The sequence below is a fragment of the Monomorium pharaonis genome, chromosome 1 (assembly GCF_013373865.1).
Source record: "Monomorium pharaonis isolate MP-MQ-018 chromosome 1, ASM1337386v2, whole genome shotgun sequence".
Lineage (NCBI taxonomy): Eukaryota > Metazoa > Arthropoda > Insecta > Hymenoptera > Formicidae > Monomorium > Monomorium pharaonis.
In genome coordinates, this window is record NC_050467.1 from 19,808,204 (window position 1) to 19,826,388 (window position 18,185).

The 18,185-nt window shown below is 34.8% G+C and overlaps 1 protein-coding gene across 1 annotated transcript; it reads left to right on the forward strand.

Annotated features, from left to right (window-relative positions):
* The first annotated feature begins 335 nt into the window (after positions 1-335).
* On the forward strand, positions 336-16,599 carry LOC105830011 (endoplasmic reticulum aminopeptidase 1). The gene is given in 16 exon segments (XM_012669121.3): positions 336-924; positions 2,557-3,553; positions 8,725-8,880; positions 9,047-9,144; positions 9,945-10,041; positions 10,124-10,161; positions 10,163-10,207; positions 10,297-10,502; positions 10,601-10,781; positions 10,960-11,185; positions 11,371-11,948; positions 12,032-12,269; positions 12,371-12,776; positions 12,874-13,016; positions 13,148-13,503; positions 13,624-16,599. Coding segments are annotated over 15 exon segments (3,081 nt in total). The 5' UTR covers positions 336-924; positions 2,557-3,402; the 3' UTR covers positions 13,786-16,599.
* The last annotated feature ends 1,586 nt before the right edge of the window (positions 16,600-18,185 follow it).

The following is an 18,185-nucleotide window of genomic DNA, read 5'->3' on the forward strand; positions in this document are numbered from 1 at the left end:
TAAATAATTAAATTATTTTTAAATTTTTAGTGCTGTAAATATTTTTACGACAGCTTTAAATAAATGTATATATTTAAAATTAACATAAGCATGTGTGTGCACGATTTGGGTTTGTCATTTGCACACATTGGATGAATTTGATTTGCGAATTCGATCTCGATTTGATAATATCGACAATTGTATAATATCGCGATCGCCGATGAGCCAAATCCTAGCTCACAATTGTGAAAGGGCCAAAGAGTCCTAGATGTTGAGTAAATCGATTTCTCTCGTTTCTCTCCCTCTTTCCCGCCGACTTTCTCCCCCGTTCGGGTGCATACGCCACCACCACTACCCTTGCCGCTCGACGATCAGCCAAGATGCCCGGCCTGCGTGAACTAGACGGGCACAACCTGTGGCTGATCCTGACTGGCGCGCCTCCCTCCGGAAATTCAGCCACGCTCTCAATCTCAAAGCGCTTCTACTCAGTGGCATTCTCACCGTGCAGCTGTTTACATCGTCAGTCTCTCGCCGAGGAAAACCCCCGGCCCGCCGTGCACGACCCGCGGATAGTCGTTGACGGCTACGGCAATGCGCGTCGGATGCGGGTATATCGTTGATGCAACGAGGGACAAATCGCGCACGGAGCGCCGCGACGCAACCCTCCGGGGGTGACCATGAAAGTGTCAGCTTGCCGAGCTGTCGTGATGAAACTTTAGCCCTGACAATGCGGCAACTGCGAGCTTAACCAATTATCTGAGTGCGTATTACCAACGAGGTATTAAAAATGTGTAGACAGCGTCGAGAAAGAGAATGTCTGGACCGCGAGTGAAAGAGAACTGCGTCGATGAAAAATGCGCGATTAGCAACCGTCCGTGATCAGCCGCGATCGTAAAAAAACAAATGCCGGATATATTGCTGAGTGATGTGGAATTGCTTACAAAGGTGAGAGTGTTTCCTTTCTCTATAATCCAAGTCTAATTCAATGTTAATCGGAATTGCATGCATAAATACAAATAACTGTGATATAAATTAAGCTGAATAATTATGTAGATACGATAGAACAACTGATCAAGTAAATAAAATGTTATCGTAGACTCCGAATTTCCAGCATTTCTCCCTTATGCGTATTAGATAACAAGATTTCCCTCATTAGCATTTTCATTCAACCGTAGTTCTCGTCAAATGATCGGGGTAGGGTCAATGTTCTGTCATGAGGTGCTCCCTTCGTATATTGCATGTTCTTCACACATGTACACACACAGAGGTTGAATAATGTGTACGCAGCATTCAATAAATTTTGATTAGGCGTTAAATTTGTTTCTTTTTAGTTTTTCCATTTCTATTAAATTTTGTAGTGAAAAAAGATTTTAACAAAATGTATTGAACATACATTTAATTATAAAGGATAACAAGTGCAAATTATACATATATTATTGATTTAATACAATAAATAAATATATTCTATATTTATTTTCTGATTATGAGTATACTAGTACTTATACGAGTAAAAATCTGTATACATTTAATTAGTTTCATTGTATGATACAGAAAATACTCAAGTAATATTTTTAAATACAATATTAATTAAGTAATAAAATTCTATTAACATTATTGTTGTTTATTTAGTCCAATAATCCAAAATTTATTTTTTTTTCAAAAATATTAATATATGTATATAAATAATAAAAAAAACAAAATTTTCAAATTTTATTTTATTTATAACATCGCAAAGAAAATGTTTTTAATTGTAAATTTAAAAAAATTTAGATACGAGAAAAAATTAAGAAAAATATCATCAATGAAACATAACGTTTAATTTAATGCAATTTTTTTTATAATAATTGTAACAAAATGTTATACATTATTTTAGATGGCATAGTAACACAGTCCTGTGGCATAGGCACAGGAAAATTTCCTTTCGCGCGCATAATAAGACGAATGAAAGCCATTGCCGCTGCGTACGCATCGTTCATAATAATTAGCATAAATTAAAGTATGATTGCTTTTATGCTTCGCGTATAGGCCTTGAACATTGATACGTACGTCTATATATTATAACAATTAACAATTCCAAATACTCTTGTAAACTCGTTTTTTATTTGTATGCATATTCAGTCAAATAAATACTATATAACTTGCGTTCTACATTATTTGCTCATTATGCGATCAAATGTTAAGCATGCAGTGATTCGTAAATATCATTTTATGTTAGGCAGAGCTCCAATAAACGTTTTAATATTTCTACCAAAAGAAATGTAATTATAAATGCACAAATTATTTTAATAAAAATTATTGCGAGGCATATACGAAAACGTGTTATTTTATAATGTTACAAAGGCAAAATTTATTAAAGATACAAAAGAGCACTTTATAAAATGTTTTATTATAAATATTCTCCTCTTTATTATTTCTGACTCTTTTATTATGAATAGATATTCGTTCTGAAAGTATTGATCCAACAGTGAAGCTTGACAAGAATAACTCTTACTATCTATAATTATATTTGAACCACAGCCTTATTATACTTATGAATAAGGAAATTATAATCACATATAATATTTAATTATGTTCCAGATGTAAATTGCAGTTAGACGTACAGCGATTTTCGACAAAGGAAAACATATCGTCATATTTAAAGTTAATCAACGACGGGATATTAAACAGAAGACTGATTAAGTGATTATTCATAATTTGTAAAAATACATCTTATGAGCTTCTTAACTTAATTATTCAGCCTCGCATCATACAAAGACACATATGTTCGATTCATTGAGAAAACTTTTGAATAGGGACATCAGAGTATATCTTTCTACTTTGAATTAACGTGAGATTATGTATGAAAAAAGCATTGAAATGCCATTAATTTTTTACTAACCGATGTGCATTCTACCTCGAAGAAGGCAAGTTTGATCGCAGAGTAAGTATGTGTCGATCATTTTTATATGAAAACCTTTTACTGCGATCAAATAAAGTTGAACGTTCATGCCATTAAACGCAACATATCGTAATATCGGGACCAATGCGAATTCTATCGACGTAAAATACTCGTGTATGTGCGAGTGTATACTCGCCGCGTAGAATCTTAACCGAGTTACGACTACCAAGAAGGTAGCTCGATATAATTTTCGACATGGACATTACATCCAGTATAGGAAAAGGGCGATCGATATCATCATAAGATGGTAGATGGGGATGTCTAAAGATGGCAGGAGGTCTATGGCTCCGACATTTATTTTTCAAGTGTACGATATAAAGTAGCGATAATTAGTAAGACGCCAATCAACAGCAAACTCGAAGCATGTCACTCGACAAACAAAACACTTCTAAAACAAAGGAAAAAGTTTCTTCCACGCGTAACTCCGACTTTGCCGAATAAAAGATCGGCCGGGGTAAAAGACGAAATAGACAAGTGGAAATAAAATGCCGAAAGGAAGCCCAGGAAAGGATAGCAGCGAGAATATTCAGTTGGAGCCTTTGTCCAGGACGTCTAGGCGACACGAATCTACCGATCATACAGAAATAGATGCAAAGGTACCGCTAAGACCTCATGCAAGAAAAACGTGCGATTCAGGTATGTATAACATTTTATTATATCTCGTTAAATTTTTATTATACATTGTAAAGATATGTACTGTACTTGTATGTGAATTATATTATGCAAAAGAATACGCGCATAACGTTACACAATTAATAAACTAAATAATTTTTAATAAAAATACAGATAAAAAGCCTATTACTATAAACTTTATATTGGCTGCGCAGGGTTCTTGTGTGCAAAAAAGTTTTCAAATAAAAAGCAAAGTGCACGTGTCTTTATCATAAGAGTACAGGATTTATATCGATCCGTACAATATATTTGAGATATTTACTTAGACTGTGTCCTGCTCAGATTCTTGTGACTTCATGTTATTCAAATTTACAAATAAACTCCATCTAAACGTGATTACTGCTTAGGTAGATGTTTGAGATAGTGCTCCCTTGATTCTCGCGTGACCACATAGATTAGCATACACTTAAAAATTGCAAATTGTTGCCCTTCGTGACTCGCTTGCGATGCAAATCAAACTTCAGAAAATCTAAAGATAGGTATTGCCTCAGGCGGAGGGAAATTCCCCTTTGCAAATTTATGATCTTCGTAGCAATTTAATACATCTCAATTTCTTTTCTTAATTTATCACACCCGCGTGTTTAGCTGATTACCGAAAGATCCGGCCACTAATGGTACGCGTTTCGAGATTAAATTGAAAAAAAGTCAGCGTTTATAACTAGGCGATCCTTTTGAGACACATAACTTCGACGAACATATTGCAGTCGGAAAGCGCGCATGAATGTTTCAATGCGTTTCGCCCAGCGTCGGAATTCGTTTGACCAGATACGACATATATTTTAAAGTAGCGCAAGATTTACTGCGACCACGAGATATCTGAATAATGTATAAAACGCCTATCTTTTTCACAATTGAAAGAGTCTTGCTGTAACAACAAGGACAAAATGTAAAGGGTCATAAGTTCAAAAGGGTCAAAAGTTCAACCATTTATAAATATTCTTTTTCTATCCATATTCGTTAAAATTAGCCTGCGCACTATTAGCTCTTAAATCTTGTCTATTGGTAGATATTTTTGAGAACATTTTTTATCAAAATTTAATTCATAAAATATAAATTTAGTTTTATCTAAAATTAAATTTAACAAATATTCTTGCCCTTATGTCCTCCTTTTCAAAATTAAATTAATTCTGTGCCGATAGAAAACGTATTGCTCAGTTATATCTTCTTTAAAACTTTAACTCTTTGTCTCTCTCTCTCTCTCTCTCTCTCTCTCTCTCTTTCTCTCTTTCTTTCTTTCTCCCTCTCTTTCTCTCTCTTTCTCTCTCTTCAATGTTCAACGTTTTTCAATATCTTTTAAACTTGTACTGAATTATATCACAGCACAGCTCACCAAAATACTTCTTCTGTTAATAGAAACACGAATGTTATTTCGTAAATGAACGTAATCTGATTGTCAGAGGGGCTGGGTGGAGAAAAGAAAATCGATATAGTACCCCTCGAATAAACTGATCCATTCTGAATTCGCCAGAGATTCTGATGTCAAAAGGGTCCGAGATCTCATAGTAGAACATAGCTGCATTATATTTTCTCTTTATTTGTACGCTTAAAAATAACATTTTACACATAAATATTTATCGCAGTTTAACCCAAGCTATAAAAAAAATTAAATTTATATAGAGTATTAAATTAATTTATTATGCGATAGTTTAACATATAATAAAATTTAAAAATAACTTTTAAAATTATAATATTAATGATCCTTAAATTATAAATAATTAAAAATTAAAGTTTTAGCGTAAGATGTACATTAAAATATAAATTATCACAGAATTAGCAAAATTTTATTACGTGTACGTATGTACGTCAACACACACACACATACACACACACCTTAATTTTATAACAAAAAATAAAAAATATTTTATGGAATTATATATTTTCTTTAATAAGTAATAGAGTTAAATTTATTAATTTTTTGGAAACCCTCTTATTTTAACAAAAAAGGAGTAATAAAAAAGAGATAGAATCTTGCTTTGAGTACAAACTTTTTATATCGAGCTTTTAAATATCTCAAGTTTCTTTTCTCTTAAATAGCAGTTAAATACTTTTCATTAGTTCTATAAAATCAAGGTAACAATATTTTATCGATTAAGTATGAATAAATAGGAAAAAATGTAATATTAAAAACGTTCCTGTTCAATGCAACTTTATAATATAAAGCAAACTAAAGTGAAAAGCCATAAATCCCCTACATTGTTCGGTTGACTGCTTCCGCGACTGAGACCAATATCACGATGGGCCACCAACGGAGGGGTTGCAAAGCGTAGATCAAGGATGGCGCCACCGTAATGCCAACTACCCCCGACTGACGAGGACCGGCAAAACCACCCCCGTAAAGCAGTCTGCCACCAGGGGGTTTGGAAAGCCGCCATTTCTGCCTAACTCCGCAGTAGCTATATCCCACGCTTTTAATGCCAATGAAATGTCAAGGAATGCCGCGCGCTATAGACTCACCGAGGGTGTCGGGCTACTCGGTTCGGATTTCATAAGCTCGCGGTTTTTCGCGTACTGACGGTTCCTCGTGGCAGGGTTGATTGCGGTCGTGCTGCTGGCAAAAGGTGGTGTTGCAAAAAATCCTGGTCCCGGCTGTGTTTGGTGCGTCCGCCACGTTACGCACGAGTCAGCGCGTTCACGCCGATTGAGCGACGCCGATTGATGTCGCGCGTCGCTTTTCGTGTTCAGTATCTGGTGTTGCTCCTTGGATCTCAAATATTCTCACGCATTCAATAGAAAATTGAAATTATCGATTGCAGCCTAGTCAAAGTCATTGATAAAAAAAAAAAAGGGTAAACGCGACCCAAACCAACTACAATTGCTACAATTGCGTGTAGCGGATGACAGAGAGGCTTGAGTCGATTGCAAGTGATACGGCTCGAATGACCGCGGCGGCAGAGGCGAGCCGGCTCCGCGGTGAATCGAATTCCAAGCGCCGTCTATCAAAACCGAAATTCTCCCTTGTTGAAGCTTCAACCTTGAGACGACGAGTACAGTGGCGAAAGCTCGGTCAAGGGAAAAGTTACGAGGCGACGATCAAGCGTCCGCGCAAATACTGGCTGAACAGAGAGAGCCGCTCATAAAAGTTTCCTATGCCTCGAAAGACGGTCAGGTAAAGGAACTCGTTCATCGGAGACCGCCGCCGAATCGGTTCACGATGAGCGAGCAGGATGTGGACGATGTTGCTTTTCTGACAGGTGAGCTCTCTCCATTTCAAATGGCTGGCTGGGGGATTAAAATGCGATCGCGTGCTTCGACTCTTTCTTCGACATCCATCTGTTATATCTAAACAATGTCTTTTCCATAAGAACAGCTCGGCTAGATGGCCCACTTATAGCCCTCCGCGCACTACGAATAGAATATGAAGCACGTGTGTGCGATCAATAAAACGAAAGCTTCCTCCGATCTTTCGAATTAAAACGTGCATACTTCGTTCTCTCGTCCACGCGCTTGTATCGCAACCCACTGACGGCTATTGTTATTAAGGTCTCTTTACTGACAGCGGAAATAGATACGTACGACGAGTCAATAATATGTTGTTCGATGACTTTATTACACGCTTCTATGTATATATGTGCGTGACTTCGAAACACAATAATATTATATATACATGCCATATAATTTACATAAATTTTAAAAACGGTGTAAGCTTTTTTCAAAACAGATTTACAGTTTTGTAGATTTTTATTTTATTTTTATTAAAATATTATAAATTAATTAAAATAAAGCTGTATTAACTGTATGTAGGCAGAAACCTCTAAAAAAATTCTAAGATTAAAAAAATGTATTTGTATAGCTTATAACACACAAGAGCCTTTGCAACAGAAAAGTATTAGGACTGGAAAAATAATTAAAATTATTTATGTTGAAACCAAAATAAAATTTCATAGAGGCCAGTGAAGTGAATTAAAAATTACTTAATGTCTTAGTATATTTCTTTCAAAATTTCTTCAAAATCAAATCTGTCAACAAAAATATTACAAATTAAAATGCTTTAAAAATAAACAATAAGGTATATTTTTTATTACAATATAATTATGTGTTACATTTATTTATGTATCTTATGTATATTATGTATATTATGTACATTAATTATGTATAGATTTATCAATTCACTCTATTTTTAATATTTTCTTACATTTATTTACTAAACAAAATTTCTAGAATATATATATTTTTTTGCTAAATCCTATTATTTCTTATAAGATTTATCATATTTAATTACGTCTTAAATATGAATATAAATATAAAAAAATTGGAGTTTAAAAACCTTACTGCATTTTTTGCATAAGTTAAGTGCACAGATTATTCTACATAATCGTGCAAATCCAGGCCAAGGGTATAGTTATAAGAAGAGCAAATTTTTTTTATTATGCACATGTCAAGATAAAATATGTATGTGACAATCTTGAATATAATCTATAAATTAAGCTAAGTATAGGCAAATAAAAGTATAATTATTCTTTTGTGTGTGTATAAAATAATTAAAAATTGGAAATCTAATTTCTAATTAAAATTTATATGTTATTTAGTAAAATATTGAATAATTTTAATTTCAATGGTATACTTATAACTACACCAATCAGTAACATATGCCCCATCTTTCAGTAATAATATTATGATTCCGATTAATGAGAGTACTCCCTCCCTCCTTTTAATCGATATCATTAAAAGATAGTGAATAATTACTAATAATAACAATTATAAATACAACTTTGCAAATCAATAAAATTTCATTTTTAGATTCAAATTTATAGAGTATAACTAAAGAGTTAAATATTTATATTAAAAATTCCTTATCTCTTTATTTTATGATTATTTTGGTTGTTATTTTGACTTATTATGTAAATGAAAAAGAGACAAAATCGATAAAGAGTGAAATTTGATTACATTATCTATTAATATAATAATAATATAATAATAATAATACAATATTAATTAGATATGACATTTATGTAATAATTATAGATTAAATTACATATTAATAAGCTTTTCACGAAATTTATGTAATCAGTTAAAATTAATTGCACTAATTAACTATAAATTACGCAACAATTACGACAAAATTTATAGCAAAATTTATACACCATTACGAGATATTGGAGCTAATTTTTCTACAAAAGAGTTTCTCTTTGTTTCAGGAGATAGCAGTGCAGGATTGCACAGACGTAACTTTTATGAGCGCGCAAATGAAGTCGTTAGGTGTTCTGAGAGAAAGACTTACTGCGTCCTTTGTATCTGCTGTATGGTACTCCTTGTTACATCACTTATCATCGCCTTGGCGCCTCTGCGAACTGGTATTTAAATATCGCATCTCCATTTTAAGCGAGTGTCATTATTCTCATATGTCATAAATATTAAATTGCACATTTAAATATCACATAAATTTAATTTCTGCGTAATAATCACATTTTTCACGTTTATTTTGCATTTTTAAACACACATTTTATTTCTTTTTTTTAGGCTGCAGTTGTCCTGAAGATGATTCAAGACTTATGGATGATGAAAAGGACGCCGTGCCTCGGATGGAGAATGGAGAGGTTTGGATGCATGTTACACAAGTAAAAACATTAATAATATTAAAGAAGAAGGCGATATTATGACTCTTGTAGGTATGACCATTTGAAATATTTCCGTTATTAGGTGATGAGTTCTAATTATTTATCAAATTAGCTATTTAATAGTCCACCATTATGCAATGGCGCTAATATGCCAATAGATATTTGTTACAAGATATCTTTACTTTTGAACACTTTGAAACTTTCTCAAAATATATCTTATCTTTTAATTATACACATTTCCTCATTTTTTTTAAACCTGAACTGTCACACGAATGTATGTACACTTGAGTGTTTCTTTTATTTAATATTTTTTTGGCTGTACATATTTTGATTTATACAAACTAAACAACAGCAATATTTGCCAATATAGATGTTGATTATTAACAAAGTACAAAATATAAATGTGGAGAGTCATATTACCACCTTCTTTTCTAATAACATCAAAGAAAAAAAAAAGAATAATTATTTGTTTTTCAAAAGTTGCCTTATTGGAGTTAAATTAAACAGTATACTTCTTTAATTAAAAGATAATTATACTATTTAGAAATTATATATTAATAAATAAATTAATAGTGCTTGGTAAATGTGTTTAGTAATGTAAAAAATTAGGATAAAGTTTGTTTATCTATGAGAAAAGTAGAAATTAAAAGTCAAAATACTAAAGTTTGGCTAAAATAAGACAAATATACATATAATATAGCATAATGAAAAATTAGTAAATAAAATTATACAATAATTAGTTATACATATTTTATAATAGCCCACTCAAGATAGTCGAATACAATGAAAATTTTTTTTAGATATTTCCATGGGATAACATGAGGTTACCTGCCTTCGCACATCCTACTAGGTACAATATTACCATGCATCCAAATCTTACCACCTTAGAATTTAGAGGTAAATTTTAAAGAAATTTTATTCAAAAAAATATATCCTCTTTTTGTGTGTATTTTATTATTTATTTTTATTTGTATTATAGGACGAGTCACAATCGAATTCTACGTCGATGAAGAAACCTAAATTTATTGTCTTCCATAGTAAAAACTTGACAATAAAAGAACAAGTAAGTAACATCTAAAAGCTATGATCATGCATGAAAGTTTTAATTACCAAATGCGCGTTTTTATTTAATTTTCGAGAATTAATTTTCAGATAGTCAAAGAAGGCCAAGAAGAGCTGAAAATTGCGAAGTTGCTCGAATATCCAAAACGCGAGCAGCTGTATTTAGAACTGGAGGATACAACGTTTCAAAAAAGAAATAATTACACGCTATTTCTGAGTTTTAATTCGACGTTGAATTCTACTGATCTTAAAGGATTCTATTTCAGCAGTTACACCACTCCTGAAGGAGATTACAGGTAACTTTAAAATGATTATTAATTTCTAACAAATACATATTTTATTCGTTGCTAGTAAAGCTAAATTTTCAAACTTTCAAATTGTCTGTAATTTTTAGATATTTGGCGACGACTCATTTCGAACCAACATACGCGCGCATGGCCTTTCCATGTTTCGATGAGCCACGATTTAAAGCCAAATTTAAGATATCAATATACAGAGATAGATTTCACATTGCGTTTTGCAATATGCCCGCAATAAACACCGAGGAGGCAGGATTTTATTTGGGCACAAATCTCGTAAGTTATGCATGTTCGTTATTTATTCAATTGAAAATGTAATGGCTTTGCATTTTGAGAGTATCACTAGCTTGTTTACTATGCCGATAGTGAGTCAAATCACATTATTGCAATTATGATATTATCTGCGAGTGACTACATTTGTATCAATCTGATCCAGAATAATGTTACTTTTCAGCTACGTGACGACTTTCAAGAATCCGTAGACATGTCGACATACTTGGTTGCTTTTGTGGTATGCGATTTTAAAAGGATTTTTGAACTAACAAAGAGAAATACATCTGTAAGTGTGTATGCCTCATCGCATATGCTTCCGCGTATGAATTATGCCATGATCACTGCTGCTCGTATTATGGATTACTTTGAATCTTTCTTCGGCATATCTTACCCTTTGCCAAAGCAAGGTATAAATAAATAAAGCATAATTATTAAAGATATCGGTTAATAATAATATCGGTTTTAAAGCTTCTTAAGACGTTTTAAAACCAATATCGTTATTATAGTTATTAAAGAAACATTAGAGAGAGAGAAACATTACTTTGTTTTAATAAATAATATTTTACAAGACACATATTTTCCTTTTGCTTAGATATAATAGCGATTCCTGATTTCGAACCTGTCGCTATGGAAAATTGGGGCCTAATTATTATTCGAGAATCTTCTTTAACATACGACCCACAAGAAACACCAACCAATATACAGGAATACATAGCTGTTATTATGGCTCACGAATTGGCTCATCAATGGTTCGGCAATCTCGTCACAATGAAATGGTGGAATGATCTGTGGCTGAATGAGGGTGCTGCGACGTTCTTCGAATACAAAGGCGTGAATCATATTTTTCCCGAGTGGGGCATGATGGATTTATTTATATTACACAAAACGCAACGAGCGCTCGAGCTCGATGCGTTAGCCAACAGCCATCCAGTAAGCGTGCCCGTTGAAAACCCCGTCGAGATAGAGAGCATATTCGATACGGTCAGCTACTTCAAAGGCGCTTCCATCCTTTACATGCTGGAAGTAGTTTTATGCGAAACGGTTTTTAAAAGCGGATTAAACGAATATCTAAATCAGTACGCGTTCGGAAATACGGAGACTAATGATCTGTGGGATGTTCTCACAAAACATTCCAGAAATACGTCCCTTAGTTCAGAGCTTGACGTTAAAGTAAGTTCAATATATAGGAAGATTAATTATTCTTCGCGTTTTCGCTGAGCGTACATTTTAGTAAAATTAAAATATTTCGGCAGACCATAATGAACACTTGGATACAACAAATGGGCTTCCCACTTGTTACCATCATCCGTGAGGATAGTACCATCACTGCGACCCAGAAAAGATTTCTTGCTTCGCTGCGAGAAGACGGACTAAACATTTCCCAGCCCAAGTCACCCTTTGATTACAAGTGGTACATCCCGTTGACCTGTTACACAGACAAGGATGACCCATTGGAACCTCCTATGGAGGTGTGGATGAATATGACAAATGGTAATCATATTGAAACTTATTTGTCTTTTTAATATAAAACGTTTATCACATCTCTGTTCTGCAAATGCTAAGATATTAAGATATTTCATGTTTCTACTTAGCGACTTTCGATATATCGAGCGACGTTGATTTCGTCAAATGCAACATCAACCAAACTGGCTTTTATCGAGTAAACTATCCGAAGGAGATGTGGACATCAATCATCAAAACTTTGATGAAGAACCACACCAGGTTCAGTTCGGCGGATCGGGCGAGTCTCATCGATGATGCGTTTGCGCTTTGCGATGCAGGCGAGCTGGATTCGTCGGTCCCACTGGAACTTTCGCTTTATCTTGTAAACGAAAGGGATTATGCGCCATGGAAGACCGCGCTTCGATATTTGAACGTTTGGAAAGACAGACTGGCCGAAAGTGAAGGATATAAGAAGTATATCTCATTCTTTAAACAATTGTTGGTTCCGATTACAAGATACATTGGCTGGACAGATGAAGGATCTCATTTGAAAAAGTTAGTACTGCATTAAAATATTTCCCTTTTGTCAGATGTCCAATAGCTAACAACGAACGAAGTATATCATTTTAAGTTGTTTTGTTATTTTATGCAGATTATTGAGAATCTCAGTACTGAAGTCTGCTATCGAATTAGAAATAGATAATGTGGTAAAGTCTGCAAGGGATCTCTTTCAAGATTGGAAATCGAAAAACAAACGTATCGCACCCAATATACGAGACATCGTTTATATGGCAGGTAAAGAAACAATACTTATGCATATAAAATATTTGTTACAGATTTTTGTTACAGATTTGTTAGAAATTACAATTTCTAATTAATTAGAGAAACGCAAAGTAAAATATTTTGTAATGCAAATGTGCTTGTAGGCATCAAATTCGGAGATGAGACTGACTGGCAGCATTGCTGGCAAGTTTATCTTAAAACGCAAATCCAGAGTGAAAAGCTATTAATGTTACAAGCCCTAGGTGCGACGATGGATCCCTGGTTGCTTAAACGTTACCTTCAATTTTCGCTGGATCGCAATCTGTTTAAAGCGCAAGAGGTTAATACTGTCTTAGCATCGGTTGCTGCCAATTCACACGGACATTATCTTGCTTGGCGTCACATTAAAGCTTACTGGCCGGAAATTGAGGCTTTATATGTAAACGAATCGTACTCGATAAGCAATCTCTTACTTAACGTTGTTCCTGACTACTTCATCACGGAATACGATTATCACGAAGTAAGGAGAAGTTATTATTTTTTAAAGTAAATTTCATGAAAGTAATTGCACAATTGTAATTGATTTCTTTAAAGTTATGCTGCGACGAAAAATATCTTGTAATCTTTTTTTCTCTTTTAGGTCTTGGAATTCTTCAAGCAGCGTGACATTCGTAGCGGTAATCGCACGCTGCAGCAAAGTTTAGAAATGATAAAGTTCAACATTCATTGGGTGAAAATAAACGCGAAAAGCGTGTGTGATTGGCTTATCAAATATTTTGCGGAAATGAATCTTGCAAGTTAACCTTCGCTCGTTGAAAATGAGCCAAACAAAGTGAGCCGAAATTCAACCGTGCGTTCAGCTGTGATCCTATTACGGCTAATTTTTCTACTATTTCTATTCGTATGCCCTTAAGAAACGTGATACGAGCCTACGGCAAGTGAGACCTTCAATTGCGTAGGAAACGAAAAAAATCTCAACCGTCATTTAGACATAAATATGCGGATCAAAAGCCAACCATTTCGGTCAGTTTTGTTAAGAGGTCGTTTTCATCAGGCAAATCGTCGAATTTAAAAGTCGGTAATTTTTAAACAAGGATAAATTGTTTTTCTTTTAAAGACATTTAAATATATTATATACCAAACTCATTATCGTAATTTGCTTGCCGGAAAGAATCTTTTAACGAGTCTAGCAAAAAATCGAATTGTTTGTACGTTAATACATTGTACACCAATTTATATGCACTTTCGAAAGTATTTATTTAAAATGCACGCAAGTGCGTGCCAATCGGATCACTCAATATAAAAACGAGAGCAAAGACATCGTTATTCCTAGAGTAATTAACATTCGACAGATAAGGATTAACGATGTACGCTTATTGGCACTAAAAGCTTCAGCTCTCTCGGATTAACTACACTTATAACCAAAAAATGCTTCAATAATCATTTCTACGATGTCCAAGCTCCATTCTTGAATTATTTAATATTACTAAACGGAAAGAATCGGGCTTGCGATAAATTTGTCGGAAGAAACGCTAATTATACTATTTACATACATTCCATGTGTAAAACTGCGGTATTGCAAATATTTAGAGGTAATATAATTATCATGACTGAGCGATCGTTCGGCACATTCAAGTAGCATATCAACGTTCGGCAAAGAGAGGCATGATACGCTAAATCGCTCAGGTCTGTGCCACAAGCACCGTCCAGAGAGACTAGACGACGTTAAAGAAAAGCCCGGTCGCGAAAGTCAGGTGGATATATATATGTCAAATTAATATAAAGATACAAGGAATCGATGTGTATCATGTGTGTCGCGTATTCATGTTTGCTAGAGGTTGGCTGAAGGCGCAGGACACTCGTCTCGCGTGGAGTTGGATTGTTCTCCACGCGAAGTAGTATAAATAGAGAATTGGATATTTTATTATGAAAAAATAAATAAATTTGTATAATCTAAACACAACGCTTTATATATACACATGTATGGTGTGCATTTATTAGTGTAAGACAGTGTGCCGTGTTTGATCGAATATTCTGTAAAGAATCTAGATGATGCTGTTGATGCTGAACTTATCTAGAATCTCTTGTTTTCGATTGTGTTTAATTCCAAAAAAAATCTTGGTCAATAGTATTAAAACTTAATTTAAAACTGGATACGTATAAATTCCGCGATGTGATCGATACCCAAAGCAAATCCGTTATCGTTCGCTCTGTTTATTGTTTCTCGATCGCACAATTAACTTTAGACAATAAACACCGGCAAATAGTGAGATTATATTTAAAAAATATTTAATTTTTATACGTTGATTACTTTAACAGTGTAGATTGATTGAATATTTCAGGATTAAGGTTTAAGTACTTAAGCACTTATTGCATAAAATTGATCGCACGGATATAAAAATATGAAGGTCTGCATAGTGTCTAATAGTTATACAAGGGCAGCAAAACCGATTGTCCAAAGTAAATTTCCCCTTTGATAAAAAAAAAATCAAATTATCTACCAACATTCATATGTGCTGCCACTCGCCCCTCTCAATTTTATTCCTTAAGTGTTTCTCGTTGTTACCGAAACTCGATGGTTAATCAGGGCTGAAATTCGCGCGTGTCCTTGTAATGATACAATTAATATTTAAGCACTTGTTTAAATGAAACACGTTATTATTCATCATCACTCTCGAATACGCAGGACACGATATTTTACTTGCCACAAATCTCTACTGCCATTTTATGCTTGCCATTAATGATGTCCACTGCAAAATGGCATTATCTCGATACTTAATACTTGTCACATGTTTACATTGTTTCATGAAAAAAAAATAACGGTGCGCACATATAAATACCTACACATACACACATAATCCTTCGTACATGGAGAAAAATCTGTAAATAATTGCAGCATAAAATCATTTTTCATCGTTCCATTAAGTAGATTTTTGATACACTCCAAACGGCGAATTAATGAATCGACGCACAATTAGATATCTTACGTGTAAATAGCATATTTTTTCACTAACGGATATTCCCTCTTATTAAAGAATAAACGATAGTTGTTTTGACATTTTTACGAAAGCATTTGCTCGCCGATCTGTGCAAGATGCGAACTAATTGGCCTATTTTATCAAATTCTTGCAATACCCGAAAGTACTCGTGTGTAATACTTTCGTTACTTGCTTGTTCATGAATTATAGCTGCGAGTTTAGATGTAATAATAATATCCAAAAATTCAACGTTTTATCTTCTACAATAATTAAATCAGGATTTATTATTTAGTCTTATATTGTTAGATGAACAATTTATTAAGGTTGTCAAAAAATTTTATTTTTTGAAACAAATTTTATTATATTAAAATCCACTGTACACTGGACAACACAATAAAAATGCTATATCGAAAGACTGGTTACCAGAGTAATCAAGAAACGTATACTTGTGTATTTTAAGCAGCCATAATACGATTATATCTTAAGGAACGAGGCTGTCTTACATCTCATATTTATGTGAATGAACTAACAATATTATTGTATACCGTTCTCAACTGTATTGTTGTCATAGATATTTTGTTGTATAAAAGATATGAAACATGTACACAAGCATATAAATATATTATATGTTTAAAGTACATCAAGTTTTTTATGTATTTCCTTATAACTAAAGCAAAAAATTCAGCAAGTTACGTCGGAAATTTATAAAGCAGTGATCTATATTCACTACAAAATTATTACAAACTACTTGTGATTCACACACTGTATTTGTATAAAATGTATTACATATAAAAGATTTTTCAAATTCTCATAAAAGTTTTCTACGATCGTCCGTAAGCTTTGGAATCAACGGCGACAATTAACAACACCAATTCCGCATTAAAAATACGCATCGTGTCGAAAGTGACGTCAGATATACGCGCACAATGCAATAGACGTCGCAATTATAAAATAATACTATGTAGAAGCGACATCGCATATATCGTACATTTTCGTGCAAGACTAGATTTGTTTACGATTGAGATCCTCGGCGACACGCTGTGAAAAGAATAACCGACGACTGTCGTAAAGAAAGTGTCGATCGGAATGACGCATCACCGTGGCGTTTCCTCGCGGACACAATGGCGCGTATTATTTGAAGAAGCGGGAGATAACGCGCTCGAAACGAGATGGAGTGGATAAGTGACGGTGTTCTACCGAAGGAGGCGCACCGCGCTCTGGAGAAGCTATCGCGGGTTGCGACTTACGTTGTCGCCTGGCAACGAGCCATCGTCGACGAAGGTCATTTGTCAGGTGAGAGCGAAGAAGACGAACGTATCATTCGACATGCGTGAGCGCGCCGATTGCACGCGCTAGATATATGCATGCAAGCGCGCCACAAACGATGCCACGTGTTCAGTCGATCGGGCGGGTCAAAGTTCGTCGTTGCGTGTATCATCGCCGTCGCGGACGTTGCGACCTCGGACTGGCGGGAGTGGGGAAACGGATAGGCGATGATACGCAGCCGACGGAGAAATCGAAGTCGTCGAGGATCAAACGAGAGTCAAGAGGCGCGCGGGTTTCTATCGACGAGCCAGCAATTCGCGATTATTAACGGAATACTGAAGGAATTGCTATAGAAATCGGACGGAGCTTTCCTCTCGCGAGCACTTCCGGAATCTGGTTCCGGAAGTTGTCTCGGTGCGGCACTATTAAAAATGAGGTAATCGCCTCTCCGAGAGAATTCGTTTTAACGATAGTTAGACGTGGAGAAAGTAAATTGTTTCGCGGAGGATGGAAATTACGGCGCGTGTTACGCGTGTTTGCGATCGGTCGGGCGACTTTCAACTCGCGAGGTTTTTGCAGCGCATCAACATCGTAACAATTAGACGAATTTCGGGGGGGAAAAAGAGACATGTAAATATATCGAGGCGTCGCCGAGTACGAAAAAGTAAGGGAAATTATGACTTTTATGCGGAAGAGAATGCTGCACGAGCGCTGTTACGTTTCATATCTATATCTCGCGCGCAATTACAAAGAGGCTTTGCATCACTTCGTTTTGTGCCTTGGTAATCGGGCCAACCAACGGATGGTCTTTCGTCAACTCGCGCGGAAAGGGAAACGTGTAAAAATGGCGCACGTGTAGCCTATTCATTGGAGCTAGCTCGACGTTCCATATCGGAACTCGCATCGTACACAGTGAATACGTGTATTTTAATCGAACGTAGAGCTACACGTGCCCTCG